The 19,991-nt window shown below is 37.4% G+C and overlaps 1 protein-coding gene across 1 annotated transcript in view; it reads right to left on the bottom strand.

Moving 5' to 3' along the window:
- Nucleotides 1-4,089: 4,089 nt before the first annotated feature.
- Nucleotides 4,090-19,991, bottom strand: part of FSHR (follicle stimulating hormone receptor) — a 263,889-nt gene continuing 247,987 nt past the window's right edge. The window contains exons 9-10 of the mRNA XM_043988973.1: nt 9,874-10,059; nt 4,090-5,320 (exon numbers count right to left, since the gene is read on the bottom strand). Coding sequence (XP_043844908.1) covers nt 4,090-5,320; nt 9,874-10,059 — 1,417 coding nt within the window. The remainder of the gene's footprint in view (nt 5,321-9,873; nt 10,060-19,991) is intronic.

Genomic DNA, 19,991 nt, shown 5'->3' with positions numbered 1-19,991 from the left:
ATAATTACTTTCATGCTATCTCCCCCATTGGATTGTGATCTCCTCAAGTGCAGGGACTATCTTTTACCTTTCTTGTATCTTCATTGCTTAGAACAATGCTAGGTACATGTAGGCATTTAATAAATGCTTTTTTTTTGTTTTTAAGTGAGGCAATTGGGGTTAAATGACTTACCCAGGGTCACACAGCTAGTGAGCATTAAGTGTCTGAGACCAGATTTGAACTCAGGTACTCCTCACTCCAGGGCCAGTGCTCTATCCACTGCACCACCTAGCTGCCCCTAATTAATGCTTTTTGATGAACTGACTATAAAGATTTTTGAGTCAAAGGGTAAGAACAGTTTAAAACTTTTCTGGCTTAATTCCAAATTATTTTTCAGAATAGTTGGACCAGTTCTTAATTCCACCAACAGTTTATTTGGATCTCCAAATAGGAGGAACTATGAGCCATCTTTCCATTTAGCTACAACCTCTTTGTATGTACTAGTTTCATTTATAATCAGATTGTCAATATTAATATAATTCATTTCCTCCAGTGGCATATTGACTTGTGCATTTAACAGGTATTTTGACATTTAGAATACTAACACTAAATGATTACAGATCATATTATCATAGATTTATAGCTGTAAGGGACATTAGAGGACATTAAGAATAACCCACTCACATGACAGATGAAGAAACTGAAGATGAGAGAGGTTAAATGACTTGCCAAAAGTCACATATCCAGTAGGTGCCTGAGGTAGGATTTGAACCCAGGTCTTCATGATTCCACACCCAGCTCTCTATCTACTATTGCATGTTGAGTCTAGATACTCAGAACCCCCTGTCCCTTTTTCACCACCCTGTCACCATCATTTCAAAAGCATTGGGCAAGGAGGCTGCACAGGACTTTTACATATTTTATTCTCCGTCTCTACATCTAGCCTTCTTTCTATTGTACTACTTTCAAGCCTAGGACCCTTTTCACTATGCCATGCTATATCTCCTTTATATGGGAAATACAAAAATAATGAGAGCAATGATTTTCATGTCATTTTCCCCTTACTTCTTGGGTTTATGAAAAATATAGCCAGAGATAAGGAACTGGAGAATTCTTTGAGAGAAAAGAGAGGAATGGTCGGGTTTGGTGCTCTTTTCCAATGCATCTATTCCAGAGGAGAATTGATTATTTGATATAGAGGTTAAGGCAATGCTTATTGGTGGGATCTCTATGTATTAATGAACTTCTGTTTTGGAAAAATCACTATTCTTGGAGAGTTCCAATGTGCTTGTAGGCTGCAGAGATGGTTTTTAAGTGTGTGACTTTGGGTGATGATATGCTGTTCTCGGTCTTTTTCCATCATTCTTCCTTCAAAATAGTTCAAAAGGCTCAAGAGACAGAAGATTCTGGAGCAAGTGCCTGAGAACAAGAATAAGCACTTTTGAAAGTGACATTTGGTCTTCTTGTTGATCATTTGAACATTAATTAATTTAGTGGCAAAGAAATCCAAGTGGATTTTGTAATTTTTTAAGTAATATTTCCCTTTTGATTATGTATATTATGTTTATACTTTCAATTGACTTATCTGTGAAATTGTTGTATTCCCCCAGTACAATATGTTATTAGGGCAGGTGCTATTTCATTTTTGTCTTTTAATCTCCCATATATTGTATAGTGTATATTTTTAGGGGGTGTTGGAAAGGAAGATGGGAAGCAGACCAGTGACTTCACTGGTTTATGGAGGAAACACCTTCTAATAATAGCAAAATAGCACATGCTCTGCAATTTATACTGTCAGTGAAATGCCCGAGACACTGAGATATCAAATTCTTTGACTAGGGTCACACAGCCAGCAAGTATCATAGGTAGGGCTTGAATCAGTTCTTCCTAATACTGAAGACAATTCTTCATCCTCTACTCCATAGTCCCTTGTACAGAGTAGGTTTTTGATAAAATGTTTGTTTCACTGGATTTACACATTTTCTAGCATTTTTACCAATTCTATCTTTCTTTTCTTTAATGTGTCCCTTTTTTCCTCCTTCTCATGTATATGCTATACAGTGCCTACATGACCTTGGTCACTGATAGGGAAATCATAGGATCATAGATTTAGAACTAAATCTAGAGATTTTATTCTACTAAAAAGAACCTTACAGAAGATGGTGTCTAAGGTTCTCTCTGGCTTCAAACGTTATGATGGTAGTGCATTACAAATAGTTCACTTTCTCCTACTTCCTCTCTTTTCCTTCCTTCATCCTTCCCTCTTTGTTTGCCATCACCTTATCTATATTTTAGGCCTTTTAGGGGCCTCCTAAAATGTCAATTTACCTTACCTTTAGTGTTCTGAGCCCTGCTTTAAGGAAAGGAAGAGTATGTAAGCTAAAAAAGAAAATTTACTGGCTACAAGCTGTAGGAGAGGAACTTAACATGAATAAAAGAGATTTGGGAAATGGTCACACAAATCCCCAAATCCTTCATATGCTTTTTTTTCTTGTTAGTAATGAATTTGGAAAATAGGATAGAAACTTCTTTATGGAAAGAAGGAAACACAAATTCAAACAGTTTCTTTTTTCTTCACTGGTGTTTGAATCATAATCTTGTTTATTTAATGAGCACAATTACTTTTCTTTCTTTCTTTTTAAGCTATAAGCATTGCTTTTGGTCTAAACCCTTCCTTTCATACTACACTACATATAAATCGTAATTCTTTTAGAGCCTTGGAACTTTTACACATCTTTACTTTAACACCACTGCCTTGAACATGCCCTTCACAAAAGCCTAATCAAATTGGATCACTTCCTCATTTTTGACATTCTGATAAATCAGAAGATAAAACTTCTTGGCTGAGGCAGAGACTTGTTTCTGGTGAGCATCCTTGGGATGACTATCTAGGGACTATGAGTCCAACACGACCAATGTCCCAAATTACACTCCCCCCCCCCCCATGACTCATTCATTGCACTTCAATGGTTCTGGATGATGATCTTTTGGAGTGAGGCCTCCTTTATAATTTGAATTTGAATTTTTTTTTACTACAACCCAGGAAGTGTTTCTTTTCCTTGAGACATGGATAAGAAAACAATACATGATAATTTATTGGCTTATTTGATAATAATCTTGTTTTTTACAAGTGGCACATCATAAAATATGCTCATTCATATTTTATTTTCATATATTTTTTCTATTTGTTTTAAAGTCTAGAATTTCAACTTTGTTGTCCCAAGAGACTGGCAAGGGACACAGACATGCTCATTTGAATCCTATGGATAGAACTGGAGCAATTTAAATAAAGTTGGAAGATGAAGAGAAAGAAAGGATTTATTGAGATGGGTGCTTCATTAAATGAAATACTAGACTATAGGTCTTAACCTGGGGTCTGTGACCATTTTTTCTCAATATTTAAAAAAAATGTATTTCAATATAATTAGTTTCTTTTGGAATTCTACATTTTTTGTTTTATATGTGTAAAAAAATTATTCTGAGAAGGGGCTCATAGGCTTGGCAAAAGTGCCAAAAGGGTCTATGATACAAGAAAGATCAATAAAGCAGGCCTGTACTGGAACTTTCAGAATTAAATCAGGCTAACTATGACATAACATGCACTGAAGTTCTTTTAGGATGATATTTAGGAGCCAGAAAGGAATCCACCAAGACCAGATAGGAAGGAGAACATGTGTGGGGGTTGGATGGAGTGGGACAGGACAAAAGTTAGGGCAGGAGTCCTAGGGAATAGAAGAATCAAGACCGAAATTCTATTCCTAATTCTTCTACTTTATTACTTTACTAGTCTTATTTCTCCAATTATGAGGCCTAAGGGAAATGATGTAATTGAAAGAGTACTAAATGGAGAGTTAAGAGACCTGAGTTCTAGGCAAGGGCTCTTCTACATATTAGCCATGTGACATCAGACAAGCTACTTGAGCCTTGGCTTCCTTATTTGTCTAGTTGGGTTAATTCCTGCCCTGCCCACCTTCCTAGATTGTCATGAGGGTCAGATATGACTATTTTTTTTAAAGCCCTTTGTAAACAATAAACCTCTCTACAATTACAAGGTATAATTATTGCTAACACAATGCTCAGCTCTTTTCTCACATTCATGGTTCTGGATTTTAGGGTAAATGATTGAGAGGGACAAGTGTATAAATAGCTCCACTGTTGGTTTTGGCCATTGGAGGACACTGACCATTCCTTGGATGAGAATTGTGGACAGTGGAAGAGGTTTCTGTCCTGTAAATCTGAGCCTGCATTTCACAGCAGCCAAACTTGCTCAGCAGAATGAAGAAATCTCTTCTAAAAGTCTTGGTGAAGATAGCATAAAGGAAGGGGTTGGCACAGGAGTTGATGGGGTAGAACAGAACCAAAAGGATCTTTGACTTGGATACAGTGATGAGGGGCATCTTGACAGAAGCTGAGATGGCAAAGAAGGAGATGGGAGCCATGCAGAGGAAGTCAGTGAAAATTAGCATGGCCATGCGCTTGGCAATCTTGGTATCACTGGTAGAAGAGATGATGTTTGGGTTCCTCACAGTGAAGTAGATGTGGATGTAACAAGTACAGATGACCACAAAGGCCAAGACATTGAGAACAAGGAGGGATATAACATAGAGCTGTGACAAGGGGCTATCAATGTCCATGGGCAGGCAGATGCTCACCTTCATGTAGCTGCTGACACCAAAAATGGGCAAGATGGCAACTGAGAAGGCAAAGATCCATCCTATCAACATGATGCTGGCAGCATGGCGGAGTCGCACCTTGCGGTCCAGCTGCATGGCATAGGTGATGGTGTGCCACCTCTCCAAGGTGATGGCTGTCAGTGTATAGACTGAGAGTTCACTAGCAAAGACAGTGAAGAAACCTGCAGCATCACAGCCTGCACCAGTTTGCCAGTCAATGGCATAGTTATGGTACTGAGTCTTGGTATGGATATCTACTGAGGCAATAAGCAGTAGGTAGACACCAATGCAAAGGTCAGCAAAAGCCAAATTGCACATCAGGAACCGGGGGACAGTGAGTTTGTATTGGCTGGTGATCAAGATCACTAGCACCACGATGTTTCCAGTGATGGACAGGATACTAATAAACCATATGAGGACTCGGAGGAAGTTGTATCCCATGATGTCTTCACATGGGTTAAATGCATCAGGCTTAGGAGAGCAAGCAACATCAACCACTTCATTACATAAGTCATAGTCAAATTCAGTTTCTGTTATGTCAAACACTTTGTCAAGGCTTGATACATACTCTTCTTCCATAGATATTCTTCTATGACCCCAATCCATAGCCAGATCATCACTGTCTTGTCTCACAAAAGATTTATTGCAAATTGGATGCAGTTCAAAGCTAAGAAAGGAAAAAAAAAGTATAGGATTAGTGGTCTGATTCCAGAATGACAAGCACATTAATGTATTTATACATGATAGAAATGGTTTAGTTTCTGAGATTTCTCACTCTATGTGTGCCCCCTTTCTCCATTAGCAACTTATTTGCCTTTGAGGTCAAGTTTAAAGTTTATTATTACCATCCTCCTACCCCTTCTTTCCTCTTTATCTTATTAGTCACCACCATTCAATTAAACCTCATTTTATTGATGCAGCTAGGTGGCACAGTGGATAGAATGCTAGCCCTGGAGTCAGCAAGACCTGCATTCAAATCTGACCTCAGACACTTAGTAGTTTTTGACCTGGGTAAGTCACTTAACCCTGTTTGCCTCAGTTTCCTCATTTGTAAAATGAGTTGGAAAAGGAAATGGCGAACCACTCCAGTATCTTTGCCAAGGAAACCCCAAATGGGGTCATGATGAGTTGGACATGACTGAAATGACTGAATAACAACAAACAACAATAACATAATAATAATTTTTGTAGAAGAGAGAACTGATGTGAAGTGATAGTAAGTCAGGACTAAAACCTAGGTCTTCTGGTTTTTAGTATATTTTCTAACTTTGTTGAGCAGCTAAGACTATAATGCATACTTTTAGCTCATGTTTAAAATTACTGAAATGTCTATTTCCTTTTCATTTATTTTTAAACACACACACACATATATATACATATATATACACACACATATACATACATACATACACACATACATATATATATATATATATATATATATATATATATATATATATATAGGTACAGGATCTATTATTTCACTGGTTTAGGTAGGTTATTCCTAATGAGAAAATGCCTTCTACCAATGTAGATTGGCACCTGCTCCATAATTTGTAGTGATTTAGAGCTGCATATTGAACAACAATGTTGCATATTAATAGAAATATTTCACAATATAGACCTCCTGGCCCAATTGTAGAGTCTTTAGCCCCTTTGAACTGTGAAAATTTAATAGTAGTATGCTGATTTTCTGGCGTTCTCATTACCCTTCCCTATCTCTTTGATCTGTGTAGAAAAGGAAAATCATAAGAATTGTTCCTATTAATATAACACCTTCTTTAAAACAATCTTGTCTGGTAGGTAATAAGTATATTGATTCATTCTCCCTTCAGTTTTTTCTTTCCTCCCTCTATCCTTCCTTTCTTTTGTCTTTCCATTTCCTCTCCCTAGTCTTCCATAGCCTCCTACATCATAGCCATGATTTTTTTTTCTAAATAGTTGGGGTGGGGAAAGGAGTTAGTATTAAGAAGGAAAATACAGTACTTGGGCACTAACCCACATAAAAGGAGAAGTTGGTATATTCAGGATTCCATATTATATTCCCTTCCAGAGTGCCCACATTAATTTTGGTTTCCATTTTAACTCAAATGTTCATGAGAATTTGTCAATGTGGAAGAAACATTTTAAGACAGATTTGTATTGAAGCCAAATGATAAATACTCTGACCAGACAGATGGATGCCAAATATAGAGAATATCAGGATAATCTCTCTGTTATGAAGCAGCAGGTAAAGTTATGGTAAAGTCTTACATGGGAATTTTATTTGAATACAGTAAGCTCTCTATTAGCAACCAAATATATATTGCATGATTCACAAACACACACACATGCATAGCCACTCCTCCTTGTTATCGTTTCTTTGGAGGAGAAACTCTATAATGTGAATGTAATATCTTTATTAATCATGTCCTTAATCTAGGTTTCTGGTTCTCTGTTGGCTTCAATGAAGAGTATTATAGAATACTCCAGAGATTTTCCCAGCAAGAGATTACTCAACCAGAGGTAAAGGGAAGAGGTGCAGAATTTTCATTTAGTAACATTAACCTATTGAGTATTGGTTAGTATTGGTTAGAACAGTTTCCAATCAAGTACCCCAGAGTATTTGGACTGGGTTGTTAATGAAGTACAGCTAGCTTTGAACCAGAAGCAGGCCCAGGAGAGAATATTGCCTTTTGAAAAGAACAAAAGAAAGTAAATCTTTTCCTCTTTGCTCAAAGAGCTAGGGCAAGCCTTACCTTTTTAGAAGCAAGAGAAAGTTTTTTCACATCAGAATCTGAATTCTCTTAAAGAAGCCAAAATAACTGACATGTAGAAAATGGAAAATAAGTGAGAGTTTAGGAAATTCCTGCTAAAGACAGAAATCTTTTGATTTGGTCAAACAGAAGTAGTTCACTTGAGACAGATCAAGAAAGTTCAGAAATGGACCAATCATGATTGAGAGGATCACACTATCATATTTAGTTGAGGCAACTAGGTGGAGCAGTGGGTAGAGTGCTAGGCTTAATCAGGAAGGTCTGAGTTCAAATGTGTCCTCAGCCATTTACTAGTTGTGTGACCCTAGGTAAGATATTTAAACTCTGTCTGCCTCAGTTTGCTCATCTTTAGAACAGGGATGATGATAATAGCATTTTCTACCCAGAGCTGTTGTGAGGTTAAAATGGGGATTGATCATATTCCAGTGTTCACTTTGAAAATGGGATCTCTGGACATCTGTCCTCATAGTAAATTAATATATAAATGCCTATCAAGCACCTATGGCACACTCGATAAAGTAATAGACTTGGAGTCAGAAAGTCCTGTCTTCAAAGCTCACCCCAGAAACTTTGTAACTGTGTAACTATAGGTAAGTCACTTAACCTTTCTGAGTCTCAATTTCCTCATCTGTAAAAAGGGGGTGATGATGGCATCTTTGTCACAGGGCAGTTGCAAGGATCAAATGAGATAACATATGTAAAACACTCTCAAACCATGAAGTGTTTAATAATGTCAGCTGTTATTACTACAAGGCACTACGGGGGATAATCTGAACATAGGCTTAGTCCGAGTCTTCAAGGAGCTTTTAATTGAGGTAGGGAGACAAGAAATAATAAATATAGGAAAATTTAACAAAGCATGAGTCAAAGAACAATAGAACTACAATATATGTGAAAGTTAATTATGGAAATTATATAACCAATACATAATAGAAGCCAAATATATAATAGATATGAAATTAGTCTACCCATTTTAATAGTCTATGAAAAACAAGTGCTATAGGAATTTAAAGGGAGAGGTTACTTTGGTCTGGAAAGGTTTCCTGGAACAAGAGACAACTTGGACAAAGGACAACAAGATTTCTAGCTTTCTGATAAGACCACAGTGTTATTATGATGTATTAAGACCAGAATAGGCCAGCTAGGTGGCACAGTGGGTAGAGTGCCAGGCCTGGAGTAAAGAAGACTTTTCTTCCTGAGTTTAAATCTGGCCTCAGACACTTTACTGGCTGTGTGACCCTGCAGAAGTCACTTAACCCTGTTTACCTCAGTTTCTTCATCTGTAAAATGAGCTAGAGAATGAAATGGTAAGCCACTCTAGTATCTTTGCCAAGACAACCCTAAATGAGGTCCTGGAGAGTCAGACACAACTGAAATGACTGAACAACAAGACCAGAATTATCCCAGCAATGACAATAAAATAATACCTGTTTATTGAGTGTTGGTAACATTCCAGTTAATGCTCTGAACATCTCCAAGCCACCTGCTCTTATGGTGATCTTAATGTCCTTTGAGATTTCTCCTGGGGGAGTTTTAGTTTCAGGGACTTGTTGGCTAATTGGTATCTTTCTTGACCTGGTAGGAATTTCTATTCCTAATAAGAAAAAGGCAGCCCTTCTGCCTGGGCCTGGGCCCTTATGAATTCTAATTGTGGAGAGGAGTTGTGATTGGTCTTGAGTTAATCTCCAAAGAACTGCCTGACTGAGGATAGTCTCTTAATGCATACTAATGGTTCTTTTGGAAAAGAAGCCCTTTATCTGCAAATCATCTAAGTGGGCCTCAGCCTAGTTCTAAGTGGATCTCATCTTGGCTCTAAGTCATTTTAAAAACACTTCTGGACTTGAGGACATTCCCTTCATGTCTGTGCATGTATTTGCCTGGGTGTATAACTCTCTGTATGTAGTTTTTTTGGGTATTTGTGTTTGGACTTTATACTAATTCTCACAGAAATGTTCCCCAATAGTAATAAACCGAAACCCTCAGTGAGCAGGAAAACACTGGATTTGGGAGGAAAAGGATAACTCTATATCAAAATATGCATATTTTATTCTACAAATGTGGGGATTTCAATGACCTGGCAAAGTTTTCTGGGAACTTTTGTTTTCCTTTTCCATGCTTTTGTTGCCTCTGTTCCTTTTTTTTAGTTCTTCCTTCTCTTTCCTTCTGACCATTGGTCAGTCTGGGTTTGGAGTAAAGTGAGAAAGCTGGCTTCAGTGTGTGTATGTATTTGTATGTGGGGTGATGGGTACAGTGAGAAGGCAGTTCAAGAGACTTGTAAACCAAAAGGGAAGCTGAGATGACAGAAGGGTGCGAGATTTCAAGTGGTGGTATTGGGAAGAAAAGTTGAGTTTCAGTGAAAATCTGGCCATGCTTTAGGGTTTATGTCCCTAATGAACTGGCTGGGACTCTTTCTATTCCAAAAATGGCTGAATAAGACTGAATGGAAAGTATGGAAATGACTCACGTTTGCCGTCTCCAGTTTGCAAAGGCACAACAGTGGCTGGGGTAGGTGAGGTTGGCTTCCACTAGATCAGCAAGCTTTTCCAAACTGGGGAGGGTTTTAAAGTTGTAAGCTGACCTGGCCCTCAGTTTCTTAAGATTTTTCAAGCCATCGCTGGGGAGGGAATGGATCCTTGTTCTGGAAATATCCCTTTAAACAGAAGCGGGGAAAGAGAAGAGCCTGATTAGCAGAAAGGTCTTAGAATTTCTTGTGTAGAGGGTGAAAGGCCAAAAATGCTCATGAAATATGCATGTGAAGTTCAATGGACTTTTTTGGCTGGTTCCCTTACCCTAAACACTGCTTTCCTATTGCCAGCTTTCTACTCAGAACTTTCAGTGATTGCCTATTGCCTACAGGATAAAGGCCAAACTTCACAGTCTAAGACTATATCAAACTCAAGCTTATCTCCCATTCTTTCTAATATAGACTATATAAGCTACTGGTCCAGTTTCTCCCAGCTTCTATGGTTTATCGAGAACATACAAACTGCCTGATGAATAGAAGATACCAAAGAGACATATACCTTGGCCATCCTTCTCCTACCTTTATACCTCTCATCCCCCCAGTATTAGTGCTGACACTGTTTTATACTCAGGAGGACAGAAGACTTGTAGCCCTTTACAAATGCATCAATCTAGGACCTAGGAAGACCAGGGCCATTTTAATACACTAATTATGAATAAGCTAGGGTCCAAAATAATCTCATAGTGTTCAAGGATTATATTTACAAATTTAGCCATTTTATTTCTTTCCATGTATTTCACCTTCCCCATCCCCAGGGAAGGGGCCTGAATCTGACTAGTTTCCTGAACATACTTTGCACATTCTTTGCTCTATAACTTTGGTAGTGCTCTTGTCATCACCTAGAATACTTCCTTCTCTGCTTTCTACCTCTCTACACCCTATCTTTTTCTTTGGGCCAACTCTCACTTCCATTGACTCAACCCTCAGGGAGCATTTGATTTCATGGAGCAGGGCAGGGAAGACATTCCATTTGACAATTTTTTATTGAGTATTCACTATATACAATTATATGAAGTAATATTTGTAATGGGCTTTCTAAACCTTGAAGTCAAATACAAATGCTATTATTTCTCTCTCTCTGTCTAATCATCTATCTCAGTGTTCAAGGAGGACTAACACCTCTGGTGTGAGGGCTTGCTGAGCCCTTTTCAGTCATACTTTCAGGATACCTTTGGTATCCAGCTCACCTCTTAGCTGTGGCTCCAAGAAGATGTAGTATGCACAGTGGCCACACCCTGGTAAACCATCTTGGCAGACAGGTTAAACCAGGTTGAGGGTAACTGATGGACCACAAACCCATCAGTGAGTTGCGGGGGGGTGTTTAACCACGCATGTGAAGACTTCCCCCATGAAATGGGCAGATGAAAACAATTTGTTCCAAAGGCCATGAAGGCAGCCGAAGCAGGCTGTATGAAGGACTTAGAGCTTGGTCAGACATACAAGATGCCAATATCATCTACTGCATCCTGGGCCATTGTCAGTCATCCTGACTTTTGTTGTGCCAAAGGACTTTGATGACTCTGGGAGAGAGAGTGAGGCTGATGACTTTCTGCAAATCTGTCTCACTTAAATCCAATTCACTCATGGGTCAAGAAATCACGCGGTGATGTCCTTGGTCCTCTTTGAAAAGAAAGGACAAAACAACAATAATATCTATTATTCAAGGAACTAGGTGCTAGAACTGGAGATACAATGGTAAATATAGATATTGACCTCAGGAATTAAATTCTGCTCTTTAGTCACCCAGGGACTTTCTAATTTCATTAATATCTTTTTTTTTTGTTTTGTTTTTTTTAGTGAGGCAATTAGGGTTAAGTGACTTGCCCAGGGTCACACAGCTAGTAAGTGTTAAGTGTCTGAGGCCGGATTTGAACTCAGGAACTCCTGACTCCAGGGCCGGTGCTCTATCCACTGCACCACCCAGCTGCCCCTCATTAATATCTTTCATTTTACATCACCTTTATTTCCAAATACACCCTCAGAAGAAGATAACAAAGTCAAAGCTCCTACATCCAAAGCTTCCAAGAAAAATATGAATTGGTCTCAGGCCGTGGAAGTGCTCAAAAAGGACTTTGAAGAAAAGGGCTGCTAAACATATTTTGTTGTATATTAGGGCCTTTCTTTCTGTTATTGATATTGTTGGAGTATATATCTAGTGGAGAATATCTGGCTCAGAAAGTTATGGAAATTTTAAATCATTTTCTTTTTATAATTCCAAACTGTTTTTCAGCATGATTGGGCAGCAAGTCTCTCATTTCAATTGAGTAACATTTAAACCTCTGATTTTCAAGGCGCACAGTGTCTGGTTCTAGAAATATAAACATGAAAAAAGAAACAGTTCCTCTAACTAAGAAACAACAATCATTCCATTCTAATGTGGAGCTATAACATGGATCATAATACACATATAATATAAAGCAGGTAATGAAAGGGGCAAAAGAGATACTAGATAAAGTGTCCTGGAAATATTTGAGAAGTAAGAAATAACTAACAGCTGGGAAGGTAAGTATATCATAGGAGTGAGTATATTATAGGCCTGGAGTGTGTCTAGTACAAATCTATGGGCAGCAGATCATAGAATATTGGTGAGAAGATAGACTGCATGAAAGGGAGTAATGTGAAATTACTGGAAAGGCAGGTTGATGTTAAATTATGGAGAGCCTTAAAGCCCAGGTTAAGGAATTTTTATTTTTAGTTTAGGGCCAATGGAGAGCTACTGAAAGTTTTTGATCAGGAACCTAATACAGTCAAACCTGTTGGTTGCCAAATCCTTGAGGTAAGGGATTGTCTTTTGCCTCTTTTTGTATCCCCAGAGTTTAGCACAGTGCCTGGAGCATAGTAGGTGCTTAATAAATATATTTACTGATTGCCTGACATCACCATGACTCAGAAACTGCTTTATCCTAGAAGATCACTTCACTCTGATATGCATACCTCAGAGGTATCCTCCACCCCTGGGGCCCATCCCTTTGATTGGGTGACTTTTCTAGAACTTCAATGAAGGAGGGTGATCAGACACAGCTATGCTCCATTTCCCACCATGCTGCACACCCCCAGGTTCCTTTGTCATGCTCCTGTACTGGATACCTTCTCTTTCCCACCCCATTTTCTGCTTCCTTTTACATGTCGTTTTCCCCATTAGAATGCAAGATCCTTGAGGAACATCTTTTTTGTTTGTTTGTTTGTTTTTGCTTGCATTTGTGGTGCTTAGCACAGTTACTGGAAAATAGTAAGAGCTTAATAAATGCTTGTTAACTTACTTCCCTGCAGCTTTTCTTTTATATACTCTTCCCTGGCTTCAATGATAATTTAAATAAGAGAAAAAGGGAATCTGTTTGAAGAGACCAATAAGGATGCATAGGAAATTAATTGGTCAATTTATATTTTTTTAAAAAAATGCACGTAAGATGGAAAGAGCAGTATAAAAGGAAGGATGAATACAAGAATACGTCTCAAGTCTGTAAGAGTAGGATTTAGACTCAGTAATATTTGTGATAAGCTGACGTTTATATAGAAAACAGGACAGCAAAACTGGCTTCTGTTATTTGTTTTAGCTTTATTGGGGAGAAAGAAGAGGGTCAAAGAATAGATCAAATCATTGCTTGGAACAATGATTATCAATAATGGAGAAAAGGTAGAGTGGGTCAACTCATTTTGCTGCTCTTTTCTCTGCTGAGAATGATCTTTGGTCTATAAAGGACAGGACAAAAAGGAGGAATAGGAAATAGAAATCCAAGACAAGTGGGAGAGAGTGAGAGAAGTTCTAACTGTCCTTGATGAGTTCAAGTCATCGGGTCCAGAGGGCACAAAACAAAACAAAATAGAACATCAAACTAGCAGACATGACGGCTGAGCCAATGTCAATTATTTTTGAAAGATCACAGAGAATAAGAGAGTTGTAAAAGGAATGGAGAAGAGTAAATGTTCAAATTTCCAAAAGGGGGAATAGGAATAGGCTTAAAAATTATAAACCAGTAAATTTGATTTCAATTCCTGGCAAAATTTTAGCTCACCTTATTAAAGAGATGATGAGTAATATCTAGAAAGGGAGCAATCACAGAGAGCTAGTAAGAATTAACAAAATATTTTTTTGTCAGTTTCACCATCTTGTTATCTTTTATAGGTTTAGCATACTGGGAAATCAGAAGACTTTTTTTTTTTCAGGGCAATGGGGATTAAGTGACTTGCCCAGGGTCACACAGCTAGTAAGTGTCAAGTGTCTGAGACTGGATTTGAACTCAGGTCTTCCTGAATCCAAGGCTGGTGCTTTATCCACTGTGCTACCTAGCTGCCTCCAGGAGACTTCTTTAGATTTAGTTTACCAAGTTTTTGGCCAAGCATTTTGATAAGATCTTCTATCGTATTCTTGTGGACAAGATGGAGAGATATGGGAAGACATTATAGAGCAAGCTATATTTGGAACTAGCTGAATGACTGGATGTAAAGATAGTGATTGGAGGTTTGATGTCAATTTGAAAAGGTGTCTAGTGGGGTTTGTGATTATGACTATATTACTATATTATGACATGTTATTTGACAGTTTTCTTTTTTTCTAGCTCAATGAGATTATTTTTTGCTAATTGGGATGGCATTGAAGAAATAGTTTAGGTAGAATTGACATTTTTATTATATTTACTCTGTTTACCTATAAATAATTCATCTTTCTTTCTTTTTTTATGAGGAAATTGGGGTTAAGTGACTTGCTCAGGGTCACACAGCTAGTAAGTGTTATGTGTCTAAGGCTGGATTTGAACTCAGGTCCTCCTGAATCCAGGACCGGTGCTCTATCCATTGTGCCACCTAGCTGCCTCCCCCCCCCCATTCATCTTTCTTACAATTATTTAGATCTGACTCTATTTGTATAAAAGATGTCTTACAATTATATTCATGTTATCTCTGGGTTTGTTGTGGCAGGTATTTTATATTGTCTATGGTTATTTTAAATGAGGTATTTCTTACTATGTCTTCTTGTAGGGTTTTCTTGGTAAGATATAGAAATGCTGATGATTTATGGGGGTTTATTTTATAACCTGTTACTTTGCTAAAATTATTGTTTCAACTAACTTTTTAGCTGAATCTCTAGGATTTTCCAGGCATATCAACATACTTTCTACAAAAAGAAATAGTTTTATTATCTCATTACTCATTCTGATTCCTTCTTATTGCTATTGCTAGCATTTTAATACAATATTGAATAATATTGGTGATAATAGGCATACTTGTTTCACTACTGATCTTACTGTGAAGGCTTATAGTTTATCCCCATTACAAATAATGCTTGTGATGGTTTTAGGTTATAAGTTTCTTATTATTTTAAGGGAAAATCCATTTGTACCTATACTTTCAAGTGTTTTTTAATAGGAATGAGTGTTGTATCTTGTAAAAATTTTTTTCTATATCTATTGGTATAATCCTATGATTTTTCTTACTTTTGTTATTGATATAATCAACTATGTTAATAGTTGTCTTTATTTTAAACTATCTCTGCATTCCTGGTATAAATATCACTTGGTAACAATGTATGTAATCTTTGTGATGTATTGTTATATTCTCCTAGCTAATATTTTATATAGGATTTTTGCATCCATATTGATTAGTGAAATTGGTCTATACTTTTCTTTCTCTATTTTTACTTTTCCTGGTTTAGGTACCAACACTATATTTATTTCATAAAAGAAGTTTGGTAGGACTCCTTTGCCTATTATTTTATTTTATTTTACTTTTTGGCCAGGCAATGAGGATTAAGGGACTTGCCCAGGGTCACACAGCTAGTAAGTATCAAGTGTCTGAGGCTGGATTTGAACTCAGGTCATCCTGAATCCAGGGCTGGTGCTCTATCCACTGTGCCTCCTAGTTGCCCCTGCCTATTATTTTAAATAATTTATTTAATATTGAAATTAATTGATTTTTAAATGCTGGTAGAATTCACTTGTAAATCTATAAGGTCCTGATGCTTTTTTCTTAGGAAACTTATTTATAGCCTGTTTAATTTATTTTCTAAAATAGGTTTATTTAGATATTTTATTTCCTCTTCTGTTAATCAAGGCAGTTCATATTTTTGTAAGTATTCTTTCATGTCACTTAAATTGTTAAACTTTTGGGAAGGTAATTGGGTAAACTAACCCAGAATCTAATTTACTTCTGATCACTGCCTCCCTAAACTGAACCCCTTCTAAGAATCCATCCCTTATCCTCACCCCTTGCCCTTCTATTCCTTAATCTACCCACCCTTTCTTACCTTATCCCCTCAACCTCTTATTTCTTAATCCGCATACCTTTCTAAGAATCCCTCTCTTATCCTTTAGCTTGTCTATTTTCCTGTAAATTAAGAAGATGTTTATACCTTTCTATATGTATAGGTTATTCCCTCTTTAACCTGGTTGTGATGAGAATAAGGTTCTAGAACTATTAGCCTTCCATTCCCTTCTGCCATCCATTGTAACAATTCTTCCTGTCACATCTTGTTTCTATGAGATAATTGCTCCATTTTACCTCTCCCTTCCCAATTTTATTTTTAGAACTATTTCATCAAAATCAACTCAATTTCATTTTCTATCTTTTTATGTTCTTTTAAACTACCCTAGTAATGATAACATTCTTGAATTAGAGATATTTTCCCATATAAGAAGTAAACATTTGATGTTATTAAATCTCTTATAATTGGTCTTTCATAGTTACCTTATCTTTCTCTTCATTCTCATAGGTCAAATTATCTGTTCAGTTCTTATCTTTTCCTCAAAAATGCCTGAAAAAAATCCTTTAATTCACTAAATTTTTTTCTTTGCAGGATTACACTCAACTTTGCTGGGTAAGTTATTCTTGGTTGCCTATTTGAAATTTTTATATTTAACTGAAGGCATAGATGGCATATTTTATTTTTGCAAGGTAGTTGGGGCTAAGTAACTTGCCCAGGGTCACACAGCTAGTAAGTGTCAAGTGTCTGAGGCCATATTTGAACTCTTATCCTCCTGAATCCAGGGCTGGTGCTTTATCCACTGTGCCACCTAGCTGCCCCTCTTTGCTATTCTTTAAACAGGATACTCCAGCTCCCATCTCTGCACCTTTGCACTGGCTGCTTCCCCTGCCTGGAATGCTCTCTCCCCTTCACTTCTTTCTCCTAGAATCCACTGTTTCCTTTGTAACAATGCTCAAGCGCCCCTTCTACATAAAGCCTTTCCAATCTCTCTAAATCCAAATTTTATCTTTTGCATATTTTGTTTCTGCAGAATTCATTAGCATGTTTATTCTAAATAGAATAAAAGCTCTTTGAGGGCATTGTCTATTTCATTTTTGTCTTTGTATCTTCAGTTCTCAATGTGGCATTCTAGAAGGACCAGAATTAAGAATACCTTGATGAACTAAGCTGCATCATTTGTTTCAGTGTATTGACACATACTAGAAATACTAAAATGAAACTTTTATTTCAAAGTAAAAAAAAAAAGAATACCTGCAAGTGATTATTTGTATCCAAACTGTTTTTTTTCTACTGATAGAAGTTATGGTATATTATTACTTAAATTATTGCATTGACATACCGGTCCTTCTATTAAATGATTATTGATTGATTCATAATCAGATAAGTAGGAAGGGATGTAAAAGAAAGCAGCATCAAGATGCCAAATGAGGAAAGAATATCTGGGAAGAATGTGTGGTTAAGAGTGTAAAAAAACCCCCCACACTGCGGGAATTTCAAAGAGGATGAAAACAGGGAAAAAATCAATCAGATTTTGTGATTAAGAAGTCTTGGTGACCTTTGGGAGATTAGTTCCAATAGAGTGTTAGGCTCAAGCAGGCAGATTGCAAAGGGTAGAACCCAGGAGTGTATTGGAGATGAAATGGAAGTAGCAAATGTTGATTACTGTTTCTAGGGATAAAGGGGAGAGGGTGGGGAATATAGATGCCATATTTTAGAAAGAGCATTAATGAGCTTGATGTTGTCCAAAGAAGAGCAATCAGAATGGTAAAATTTCTGGAAGTGGTTGAATCGGTGTATTGGTTAAAGAAACTGGAGATGTCTAACCTGAATAAGGAAAGAGTTTAACAGACGTGATAGCTGTCCTCAATAGAGAATCTGCTGATGGGTTAGGGAGTAGTATATTTGTATAAAATAACAATAATAATAGCTCATACTTATATAGTACTGTAAGGATTGCAAGGCAGTTTATGTGCATTATCTCAAATGGCTCAAGGATGCACTACAGGTAGAATATTTGAAGGGCTCAGAAAGAGTAAGAAAAATAATAACAACTTCCATTTATATAGCCCTTTGCAGTTTATAGCTTTACTCACAACATCCCTGTTATGTGGGTAGTGCAAATAGTATTATTCCCGTTTTACATTTGAAGAAATATTTTCAAAGCTCCATGGGAAGGAAGTAGCATATAAGGTAGATACTATACGGAGAAGTTATGCCAAAAGAGAGAAAAGAATGATAAGGAATAAAAAAGTATAGAGGAATTGCGAGCTGCACTTATTGAGGGCATACCCATAACCAGTCACAAACTGAGAACTAGAAGGGGTCTTAAGGCCATTAAGTCCAACCCCCTCATTTTATAGATAAGGAAACTGAGGAGTCGGAGAGTAGATGTCCTACAAATAACATAGGACTCAAACCCAGGTTTTCTACTGTGTAATTTAAGATTCTAAATGTGGATTCTAATGTGTTCCCCCAGTTTTGGGGGAAACTGACTAAAAATCACTGATAAAATGAGTTTAGGTTTTTAAGGGTTTATTGGAAAATAGAAAGAAAAAGATTGAGAACAGAATTCTAACAGCCTGGCATTCCTATCTTTCCTCAAATTTCCTGTGAAGTCCTCTGCCGCCACCACCATCAAGTCAGGAAGCCCAAAAAAGGCCAGCGCTCTCTGCGCAGGCTCCCTTTCCTCCTTCCTGTCTCCTCCCAGACCATAGGAGGCTCCTCAAGTTGATTGGCTGGTAGCCTTGATAGACAGCACCCATGAGCAAACGTCATTTCCTGACGCCAAGGAAAAGCCACAATGCCTCTGAGGCATTTTCCTCATGGTGGAGCTTTCCACAGCAAGTCTCCAGTAGGTGGCGTCATTCCAATCATTACACTAATTTCAAATGTAGTGTTTTATATCATTGTACTATGGCTATTGGGCAGCTAGATGGCACAGTGTATAGTTCACTGGGCTTGGAATTAGAAAGACTCCTCTTCATGAGTTCAAATCTGGTCTCAGACACTAGCTTTGTGACCCTAGGCATGTCACTTAGCACTGTTTGCCTCAGTTTGTCATCTGTAAAATGAGCTGGAAAAGGATATGGCAAACTACTCTAGTGTCTTTGCCAAGAAAATCTCAAATGAGGTCATGAAGATTTGGACACAATTGAAACAACTGAATAACATGGCTAGTGGAAGCCATTAGGTTTATTAAAACTCCAGAGAGGAAAATGAAGGAAACCTATTCAGAAGAGTGTGGTAGTACAGAATGTAATGGTAGCCAACACTGCCGTGACTGGACCAATTCAAAGTGACTGTCAAATAAAAACAGGAAAAAAATCAATGAAAACAAACTCTCTATATACATTTAGCAATATGCATAGGGGACAGCTGGGTAGCACAGTGGATAAAGCACCAGCCCTTGATTCAGAAGGATTTGAGTTCAAATTCAGCCTCAGACACTTGACACTAGCTATGTGATCTGGGCAAGTCACATAACCCTCATTGCCCTTCAAAAAAAAAGAATATGCATAGACAAAAGAAATGACCCTGTGGAATTACTTTGAGCAAATCAATTAAACTTTGTCACGCTTTCTTTATTTGTAAAATAAGGAGTTTGGATGCAGTTATCCCTAAAGTTCTTTACCAGATCTTGGGTATTTGTTCCTATTGTGGTCTCTCCTTTCCCAGCACAGGAGAGCTTATCCTCTGCCTTATTAATTTGTCCCTGAATTCTGCTCTGCCTTATGTCCTTGTTTTCTTTGACTGATATTCTTGTACTGTTAACTAGTATTTAATTTGTCATATGTATGTGTCAGTTAATACTTGGTGATCCTAAATTACTGAAGTGAAGGGACTATTAGACAGTGTTATTTCC

Source organism: Dromiciops gliroides, chromosome 2 (assembly GCF_019393635.1).
Source record: "Dromiciops gliroides isolate mDroGli1 chromosome 2, mDroGli1.pri, whole genome shotgun sequence".
NCBI lineage: Eukaryota > Metazoa > Chordata > Mammalia > Microbiotheria > Microbiotheriidae > Dromiciops > Dromiciops gliroides.
Note: the sequence above shows the minus strand (reverse complement) of the source record. Positions and strands in the feature narration are given on the sequence as shown.